The sequence below is a fragment of the Seriola aureovittata genome, chromosome 1 (genome assembly GCF_021018895.1).
Source record: "Seriola aureovittata isolate HTS-2021-v1 ecotype China chromosome 1, ASM2101889v1, whole genome shotgun sequence".
NCBI classification, from domain to species: Eukaryota; Metazoa; Chordata; class Actinopteri; order Carangiformes; family Carangidae; genus Seriola; species Seriola aureovittata.
This window is the reverse complement of record NC_079364.1, coordinates 2421901-2432909: the sequence shown is the minus strand read 5'-3', so window position 1 is coordinate 2432909 and position 11009 is coordinate 2421901. Positions and strand designations below refer to the sequence as shown.

Below are 11009 nucleotides of genomic sequence, written 5' to 3'. Positions count from 1 at the left end.
AGTCAGACATGTTTAAATGTGAAATAAGTAACGTTTTCTTTCCTTTGTGCTCGTTCTGCATTTGATTTCTATTTTATTATTATCTATTATTACATTGAATTGGGAGAAAAACAATAAATGAACATTAACACTTTGCATTAAACATGTTAATGTGACCTTTAACACAGTAAAACAAGTTCCTGGGAGGTGACACCACGATTAAAACAAATACATGAATGAATAAAAGTGAGTTAATAGTCGCTGTGAGTTGATCTTCACACCACATCAGGCAGGAAGTGGAGCTAAAAACATACGGCACACTTTCAAAATAAAATGGGTGACAGTGATGTGACGTTCATGAACAGACGGAGGGTGGAGTGATGATGGAAGAATCTCTATAACTGAGAACGAGTTTATTCAAGGAGTCCAGAGGAAAAGGAGACGAGAGTTTGGATCATTAACATGAACCTACAGATGTTCATCATGTAATGCTGCAGAACGGACAGTAGGTGGCAGCATTAGCTAAATGTTTGAGCAGAGCCACAGCAGCTGATGGAGAGGATGAGGATGATGAAGCTGGTGCATGTTTGACCCTCTTTTGTGCAGGAGTCACCTAACTTTTCTTTCAGCTGTTTTCTGGCGAACACCTTTTTTAAATGTGATATATTTTTACGTTACAGCACAATTTGTAATTTAACAAAACCAAAACTCCTGCAAGATAAACTCGTGGTGCGGCAGCTTGTTTTAATTATTATTATTATTTATGATAAATAAATGATATTAAGCTGCTTGGCCTTCATCATAATAATAATCTGAACCTTGTAGTGTGATTAAAACAATAATAATTTCCTTTTAATGTCATAAAATGATTCCATATGCTTATATATATATATATATATATATATATATATATATATACACACACACACTTTATATATACTTTATTGTTTTTTCTTAATTATTAATAGTATTATTAATTTTAGTATTGATTTTATTATAGAAACCATCTTTTAAAGAAAAGTTATGCCTTATAAATAATTAACAGCAATGAATTATTTATATTATCAGGTTACTAATTACATTAAAGGAAAATGTCCACTTCTTGAAGTTGGTATCATAATCATATTTACAGTCACTTTATTTATCGCACTAGAAACTGATTCCACTCCACAGTGTCGATTACAACCGCTGTTCTTTGCCTTTTGTTCACACCTGTAAATTAAACTGGTGCTGAAAGAAAAGAATATTCTAATATTCTGCGTCTTCTGGAGGTTTAAAGGAGAAAAGCTGAACTGCTCACAACTCGAAGACAAACGAGCTTGAGCCTGATGACGATGACTCATCATCTTATTGACTTATTGTCAACAAATCCCGTGAAAATCAATGATGAATCACTCCTTTTAACAAGTATTGAAATATTGATAAAAGTTATTCCTGTGAGCCGTAGAGCTCCATAAACATCATGTGGATTAATCCTCAGCTGAAAATAGTCCCAACAAATCCTCTTTCCTCACGTTTGAGTAAAGTTTGTTCAAACCTGCAGTGAGCAGCCGTTTTATTAAATTACAGATAATTGAATTTATATATTTGTCTTCAGGTGGAACCAATGAGCCTCAGACAGAGGAGGGAAGGTGTTGAGAGACGGATCGACACATTATCTTTTCATGGGATTTGTTGACAGAAATATAGAAGATACTACAGAGACAAACAGCTGTGAGTTATTCAAGATAAATCAGTGTGTGAAGCTTCTTTTCAACATGAGATGGAAACATGAAACGTGGAACATGTTGTTTTACAGCCGAAACGAGTCGGTCATTAAGATCAAGAGGCTCCAACTGAAAACAGCAGCTGAAACACTGTGTGTGTGTGTGTGTGTGTGTGTGTGTGTGTGTGTGTGACACATCACACTCTGCCCCAGATGGAGGGATGTGATGGATGTGCTGATATTTGGAGCAGTGACACACAAGGATACACAACACACACACACACCAGCCCATGCAGAGTGATCCCCTTCCTTCAACTTCCCCCAGCAGCTTGTTTCTTGTGTGTGTGTGTGTGTGTGTGTGTGTGTGTGTGTGTGTGTGTGTGTTCTCCTAATGGATCAATAGAACACTGTGATGAACTCGACCTCCTCGCTCTCTCTCACCGACTTCCTCACCAACTGCGAGGTGCAGCCTAGATATCCCTCCTCCCCGCTCGTGACATATGGAACGGCCTGAGGGGGAAGTGAAGGGGACTAAAGGAGGGTCGTTCAGCCAAAATGGAACTGGGCCATTGTTAAAAGGGGGGGGTTGGTGGTGGGGGTGGGGTGTGTGTGTGTGTGTGTGTGTGTTCTTCCGAGCCCCGACACTCAGTGACAAAAAAAAAAAACTTACACTTTTCAGCACCAGCTTTCCCACAGGAAGTCGTGTTGGATGGATGAGATGGAGACAGAGGACAACGTGATGAACAGCATGTAAAACAAAAACAAAAACACACACACACACATGATTAAAGAAAAGATGGGAATGGATGAAAAAACACAACATCTTCCGTCCACGTCTCCTGCTGCTGGGTCACATCTGACATCTTTATTTCTACATAACGACAGGTCTGACTGCAGATCCGTCTCTGTTCTATCATGTGTTAAACACTTTCTGTTACAGGACTTAAATTGATGTGAAAAGTATGTAATTGCCTATTAGACTAATTAGCACAGAGCCTCGTTTAGCTTCTCTGACCTTATTACCATTTCCTGCAACTACCAAGAGTCACGCACGACAAAAGAGGACGGCGCTACGCTCCGACTTTCTCTCAGGCGACCGACCGATCAAACTTCATTCACGTCCAGTCGGGATGAAGTGACTCTGACTCTTTAATGGCTTTAGACAGCAACAAAGAAAAAGTGTTAGCCGTGTTAGCATCTCTTTGAGGCGCAGCAGTTCAAGCTAAATGCTAACATGCTGATGTTTAGCAGGTACAATGTTCACCATCTCAGTGTAGCGTGTTAGCATTTGTTAATGAGCGCTAAAACACAAAGCTCAGCTGAGGCAGGTATTTGACAATAAACTAAAGACTCAGAATCAGGCGACAGCTTCGTGACGCAACGGTAAGGGCGGGAACAGCTGGTGACACGAAGCCACACCTCCACAGACATTAGTGGAGAACTGGACAGAATGGATTCCCTGCAGATTCGTGTGTTTCCTGTCACAGTGAAGTGAATATCTTCAGGTTTTAAACTGTGTCAGACAAAACTATTTGAATGTCGCTTTGAATTCTGGGAATTGAACTGAACTGAACCAGAGGGGGAAGAAGAACCAGGGTTCAGTTTAACAGGACTAAAAAGAGCGGGTGTGAAAACACCTAATCGATTGGTCTGAGATGTAACCAAACCATTAATCAATAATAAATGATAACAATTAGAAAATGATTCTTTGTTGCAGCTCGAGTTCATACAGTTTATTTTGTTAAATTGTTAAAAATAAAACAGTCACATAGAGCTCTAAACCAACAGCACACACACACACACACACACACACACACACACACACATACACAAACGTGTGTCCTCTCTGGCTTTCGGTTCAGCGCAGGGACGACGCTGCTCCTCCATCAGCTGAGCGGGTTGAGAGGAAAGTGATGCAGAGCTATTGATATCTGTGGTGGGAGACCTCGCCTTCGCCACGCCCACACATCACATGACACACACGCACACACACACAAACACATACACACACACACACACAGGGTCGCACTCATCAGCATGTGTGCACACGCTGCCTTTATTTATAGAAGCTCGAATGAAATCACACATACACACACACAGACACACACACACACACTCTGACTCGGCGGTGCTGGGTTACATAACGCTGGCCTACTAAAGCAGCGCAGCACGTGACCTGCGTGAGATGATGTTGAACTCTGCTGAGGGTTAGTCCTGCCATCCTCCATCCATCTCTCTCTCTCTCTCACACACACACACACACACACACACATGTACAAACACACACACCCCTCCCCCGACTCAGACTGACATCACTGCAGGCCTCAAGGCTGCTCTCATCAGCAGGTTGCTAGGCAACCCTTTCGTCCACAGGCACAACCAACGCACATTTAATCTGGGAGGCTAAGAGACAAGGATAAAAAAAAAAGAGAGAGAGAGAGAGAGAGAGAGAGAGAAACCAACAAACGTCCAAAAGAGAAAATCTGATGTTAGCACCAGAGCTGAGGCTGATTCTCTAACATCCTGAAGGAGGGATGAGGATGAGCAGAAGAGCAAAGGATGGAGAGAGAGAGAGAGAGAGAGAGAGAGAGAGGAAGAGCATGTGTGAATCTAGGCCATCTTCTGTGTTTCTCTGTTGCCATCTGTTTGACGGTCACAGAGGCCGGACCAACCTTTACCCTCCTCACACCACGAGGCTTCTCCCTCTCTGCTGCTGAAGCTGCCGCCGCGGCAACCGTCTCCACGACACACAGGCGGTGCAACACACAAAAAAAACCTCTGAGCACAGACACTGATGAACGAGAGAGAGCGGGGTTTAAACTTTATCACACACACACACACACACACACACACACACAGAAACAATTGAAGGAGACCGGATTACAAGTGGCTGACTGGTTTGAGCAGGATGTGCTGAGAGCAGCAGGATAACATCTGGTAACATCTGGTTGTTTGAGCTCGTAACTGAAATGAGTCGATCTCATTCCTTCAAACTTCACGCTGACCGAAAAAGGGAAGACCCGGGCAAACTGGGCGTCACTTTTTAATGTTGAGGTTATAAGTGTTTTCTCTAAGTCGCACTAAAAGTTTTTAAATCGTCTTCAAAAAGCGGTGAGAACAACAGTTACTGAGGACGAGTGAACACATCTGGCTCTCCTGGTGTCACAGGAGAAGCTAAGTGGCTAAGCTAATCGATGAGCTAAAAGGAAAAGGAAAAAGTAAATGGAGATTGAAGAGGGAATCCAGGAATGTATTCCCGTTTTCAAAATGTGTTTTCAAATAGTTTTTCAAATTCTATTATTAATTAATTATCAAACATATTTATAAACGGTTTATTTAATGAGTTTTATGCTGTTTATGCTAAAAACATTTTAAAATCTGAAGTATTTATTGATGGATTTTTAAATTCCTGTTTTTAACGCCTATTAAAATATGAAATTAAGGAAAATGCTCTATTACTTTTCCTGTGACATCACTGCTCCGCCACATCGAACAGCCCTTTCCTGTGGAACTACTCAAACAGCCAAAAAACAGTAAAATTACAGTAAAATGACTGTTAAAAAATAAAGCGACACTTAAATTGATATTAGTTTTTTCTACAACTGAACCGTTTCCAACAAACACGAACATTTCTCCTCATTTCTTACAGTTTACTTTCTTTTAATGCTTGATTTGTCTCTGTTTTTCTCTAGTTTTTATTTAAATGTAAATACAGATCATATATGTTAATAAACCGTTCTGTTGCTTTGTCCCCAGTTTCACTCTCTCCTCACTGCTACCTAACGTTACGAAACAAAGATCTCCACAGTCTAATCAGAGGACGACAAACACACAAAAGGCTGACACAGGTCGTTCGTCGGCAGTGAGGTGATGGAACGTACCTGTGAAGGCGGGAGACACAGAGGAGCATGAAGAAAGAGGAGGTGAGGGGACAACAGGAGACTGGAGAGAATGGAGATGAAGATGGAGGGGAGGCGTGAGCTGAAAATGAGATGAGTACAAGGTGTAAAGGTCGACAGGCAGGACTCTGAACTGCAGAGGATGAAAACGAGGATAACGTGATAGCATGTGGCAGGAAACGTGACGGAGGACACGCCAGGCCCCGGACCTGAGCAGCCGCCGGGCATCTCACTGTAATTACCACAAAAAGACGTCACTGTGTTGATCTAACGTCGCTTATTTGATCAGAAGACACGAGCGCCCAGAGGAATCAGCTCTCTCCCTCCGCTCTCTACACCTCTCTGATGAGCGATGGGACCATTCATACAAAATGCATGTGAGCGGTGAATTATTTATTGTGCTTTTTATTTCCCTCTCATACTGGGAGGAAGGGGGGGGGTGAGTTTAAAAAACCATGAGCTGAGCTGGTTCAGGTGCAGGGTCCATCAAAATGTTGTTCCACTTACTGAAAGTGTGACTCCTGCATGTCCTGAACAATGTACGACATGGACGTTTCAAATGAACACTCAGTAAGTCTTTGAATCCAACCTGTCAAACAGTAAATTCTACAAACAACTGTCAGATAGAAAGTGAGAGGATGACAACTTTTATTTAAAGCTCCTCCAGTGTAAAGGTCTGTGTCCATGTGTAGTGTGATTATAGATCAGCTCTAGCTTCTATATTAATGCTGTGAAAGTATCAAAGCCTCAGTCCACAGAGAAATGCACACAGCCTGTATTCAGAAACTGAGCCTTAAAACCAGCCGTCAGGACTTCTGGAACTTTGTGATGTCACAACAAAGCAGTCACCAAGCCCCGCCCACCTGGACCCACCATCCAAAGATAGGCTCAGAGGCTTCCTCTCTTCTGATTGGCTCACTGACCCATTATTAATAGAGCTGCAGAGAGAAGCCTGAGAGAGGAGATGTAAAACTACACTGAGATGGTTTTTGGTTCTTAAAACCACAAATACATCTTCTTCTTCAACACTTCAAATAAAACACAGAAGAAGAAAAGATGGAGCTTAAAGATCTCCATGCCTCCAGAACCATGCCTCCATGGTTCTGTTTAGCAGCTGCTAGCAGTTGCAGTAACAGAACTGAAACTGTTAAATGCTGGAACTGTTTCTTGCCGAGCGACAGTACGGTGCAGAGACGGTGCGCAGCTTCCTGACATCTCTCCGTCACAGAGAGGTTTGGCATCATCACTGCGCCTGTACAAAGAACTATATTAAAACCTGTGCTCACCTACCACATCTGACAACCTGCCAAGTTACGCTCTGGAATGTGTGTTATACACAGAGTATATAAATATATATATATATGTGTATATATATATATATATACACATATACATATATATATATGGAGCCTCGGAGGATCGAGGGTTCACTATGTCGCTGTAAACCTTTCACATGACATACAAGCAGCACACCATCCAACAACCAGGTGAGCTGTAATGCTGCAGACATCCGACCCTCCTACAGAAGCTATAATCAATAATCAACTGACCAATGATCAGCTCATCAAGGAGGAAGAGGGGAAATGTTTTCTTGTATCTGGGGTGAACGACACCACGCCTGGCCTTTTCTTACATTTCTACGAAACTCAAACAACTTCAGCAGATGAATAAAAAACACCTAAACCTCACGTCTTCTGTGCACATCATTAAAAATATAGTATCAATATCAATCAATATCTAGTTGAGTCCTGCTTGATACAACAGATAAACACGACACCAGACAATGCTACATGCAAATACTGCAGGTGTTGGGGGTTTTGCTTGTTCTTACACAGGTAACTAACCATTAAAATACATGACAAAATAAAGTCAAAGATGAGGGAAGATCAAAACACCTTAAGTTTTCTGATGAAGTAAAGTTTAGTTTCTCCTCAGCTGAGCGAGTTACTTCAGCGTGTTGCACTGAATCTCTTAAAAGTTTTCCTTAGTTAATAATTTGCGGCAGTGAAAGGGATTTTACAGCAGCAAAAATCTACTGTTTCCACGGAGACTGTTGCTTAGCAGGCGTGATACCTATTCAGCCTTTACCTTCATGGTCTTTAAGGTCTTTTGTGCAACGGTTCAATGACTTTATGTGATTCCTGAAGTATGAGACTAAGATGAGGAGAAAACTTTAAACACGCTCTGAAGTAGACGACGCTTATGCAGCTCGTGGAAAACGTGGAGCGTTCGACATCAAAACAAAAACAAAAATAAGAGGAAAAGTTGAGTCACTCGGGACGGACTCGTCACGTACCTTGTTCCGAAGGCCCCCCTGGTCCCGGTCGGGGAGTCGAGGCTCTCCCCTGTCTTGGGCGGCCTGTCGCGGTTCATTTGCTGCAGGATGGAGCTCAGCTCGGTGATGACGGTGTTCTTGGTGTCCGGCGTGGACGGGGGGCTGCACAGCTCGGGGGCCTGATCGCCCCACAGCTTGGATGTCCTTTGAGTAGGAGTCCTGGGAGGTTCGGAGGGGGGAGGGGGAGGGGCCTGAGGCGGTGACCCGTAGGACTCTGGGGGCTCTTCGATGAGAGCGTCGTGATAAAGCGAGGTTCTGTTGATGATGGACTTGCCCTTGGGTTTGGGGGGCACGGGGGGCCGATCCACGAGGAAGGCGTGTCCGTCGGCGGTGGCGTAGAGGCTCTCCAGGGCGCTGTCGCAGAAGCCCCCCTCCGACGACAGGGTGGAGATGCTGGACACGGTGCTGGTGGTCTCCATGTGCTGGGGGTCCCCGCTACTGCGGCTGTCCACCTCTTCGATGCCCGAGTCACCCACCCCCGACTCCGGGTCAGGCGGCGGAGGAGGGTACGAGGGGGGCATGCTGTTTGTCACCCGTTTGTGTTGATCGGTGACGGGTGGGGGGGCGTGGGCGTGGTACGGGGGTAGAGCAGGCCCCCCGTTCCGTCTCTGCTCCCGAAGCATCTCCGCGATGGCGCTAGCCTGGTCGTCGGGGATGTCAATACTGTTGGCGAACTCCAGCGGTGGGGGGAGGGGCTCTGAGAAGTCAAAGTCTTCATCGATGTCAACTGAGGCCAGAGGGGGAGGGGGGATGCGGAAGGGAAGCTTCACCGGTTCGTCCATGGATTCCCCCAGGGGAATGCTCCTCCTCCGGCACGAGGCGGGCTGAGGGCTGGGGGCCAGCGTGGTGGCGTTGAGGGGTTCGGGCTGGTTGGGGTCCTTCAGCTCGGAGGGTCTGTTGCTGTCCTGCCCCTCCAGGTCCTGGTTGTTGACCTTGTTGCTTGCGTCAGTGCTGGTGTGGACCATCAGGAGCCCGGCTGACTTGGGCTGCGACGAGTCCGCCACGTCCGCCGGCGCACTCTTCCTCTCCTCCACCGCCTGATGCTGCCTCTCTTCCCTCGCCCCGTCAGACTCGTACTTCTGCTCTGTCATCTGCCTCCGCAGCCCGCCCCGCCCGGGACGGCCCATGGTCGCCGTGGAGATCGCGGCGAAACTGGTCTCGATCCCGGAGCGTAGCTTGGTGTCGATGAACAGCGGTTGGTTGAGGTCTGGTTTGTGGCTGGGCTGGATCGGGAGGGACTGGGCTTCGTGTTTGGGGGTTTGCTGAACCTGAGGAGGATTTTGGGGCTGATTCTGAGGGTGGTTTTGTTGCTCCTTCATGGCCCGGTCACGAGCCGCCAGCGCCAGAGCCAGTGGAGAATTAGGATCCAAGGGTTTGCCGGTGACAGGATGGAGGTAGGTCCCGTTGGCCCTGTAGTGGCTCTTGGGAGGCGTGGACGGGAGACTGACGGGACTGTCCAGGTTGGGACACTGACCTGTTCTGGTGTTCAGAGGCTCCCGCACCACCGTGGGCTCGGGGGTGTTGAAGTCCGTCATGTTGCCACTTCCTCCCCCGACAGGCGGCCCAAGCTGTGCTGCAGAGGGCGGAGCCAGTATCCTTCGAAGCCGCTCGTCGCTACTGAACATGCCTTCATCGATGGACTTGGACTGGCGGAGGCGGGGGGTCGGCGTGGGACCGCTCAAGTCCTCATCCCCGATGTCTATCGACTGGAAGGCGATTGAGTTCTTTTTTGCCTCGAGCCTCTTCTCCCGGTCCCGTACCGCCCCCGCTATAGCTGCCGCAAAGGGGTTGCTTAGTGACAGCGGGTCTTCGGGACGCAGACCTCCGCTCCCGCCGACGGTGGGGGTGAGAGGCGGGTGTTCGGGGGTGGTGGGCTCGATCTCCATACTGCTACCCTGGCTGCTCTTGCCGCTGCTGCTGGTGGAGGGCTCCTTGACGATGATCGTGGGGATGGGGATGGAGGAGCACGTTCGCTCTACAGGCGTCGTTGGCATGGAAACCGGGCCCGAGGGGCTTGCTGGCATGTGACACGTCTTCTCGGGGCTGTCCTCCACGTTGGGCTGCTTCACCAACATCCCCTTCCTTCGAGCCGGTTTCGCCGGCACGTACAGAGTCTTGTTGCCCACCTCGGAGTACGGGTTCTCGGGCACCGGCGTGCGCCCTCGAGTGCGCGTGCTCTCGAACTGCTCCGAGCTCTGGCGGAAGTAGCCGCGCCTCAACGTGCCGACGTCGGTGGTCCGGCTGATGGTCGTCACCGCGTTAGGCGAGTTCTGGGTGAAGCTGGGTCGCGTGGTGCCGTAGCTTTTGGGTGTCGGGCCGGCAGCTGAGTTGTAGGCGGGTGGCGAAGGGGGCGAGATGGCCGGGGGAGGGGGGATGTCCTCTGAGGTGTCGGGCATGGAGAGGCTGCGGGAGAACTTGAGAAGGGGAGGAGTGAGGAATCCCTGTTTCTCATCCTCCGATGTTCCTTAGAGAAATGGGGCAGAAAGAAAAATGATGTGAGGATCTGGGGGAGACATCCCTATCTGTTATAGCGAGCGTGGCGCCCTCGCTCTACAGGAAGTCCCTCATTTATTGATGTGAGCTCTGTCTTAACCTTTATTCATCCAAGCAGGAGGTTCCTGCAACTTGTGAGAGGCCGGACAGTAGAGAGTTAGTTTAGTGAACTGAAATCTTCACTACAGAGTTTCACTGAGCTGAAGTGTAAACAAACGCTTTTACTAATAAAGTAGGTGCACTTGATTATAGGGTTCCTCATGGCTGTATACATTTATATATATATACACACATTTATATATATAAAAGATATATATAAAGCCATATCCTTGCTATGCGACAGTTAAAAATAATACGCAAGACTATTTTCCACAGATACATAATTATCTGTTTCCAGATCTAAAAGGAACGTTAAGCCATGTGTTTATATTAAAGGCTGGTCAGATAAATTATCAATCAATCAATTTTATTCTGCTGTAGAGAAAAAGTGGAGACATTTAGATACAAATGCAGCTTCTTGTGGATCTACAGGCGAGTTATTCATCTTCCATCTGGCTCCATTTGTACAGGTACAGAGTTTTCCAGTTGTGGAAGTTGG

General features: G+C 46.8%; 1 protein-coding gene across 9 annotated transcripts in view; it reads right to left on the bottom strand.

The window, feature by feature from the left end:
• The window catches only part of LOC130163679 (SH3 and multiple ankyrin repeat domains protein 2-like), a 193884-nt gene that overhangs the window by 5696 nt on the left and 177179 nt on the right, over positions 1 to 11009 (bottom strand). For 7 of the 9 annotated variants that reach the window (XM_056368132.1, XM_056368218.1, XM_056368057.1 and 4 more), the window contains one exon: positions 7880 to 10382. In XM_056368132.1, the coding sequence (XP_056224107.1) occupies positions 7880 to 10382 (2503 nt within the window). Of the gene's footprint in view, positions 1 to 2354; positions 2370 to 5565; positions 5666 to 7879; positions 10383 to 11009 lie in introns of all 9 variants that reach the window. The other 2 variants (XM_056368543.1, XM_056368626.1) reach the window with 2 other exon arrangements.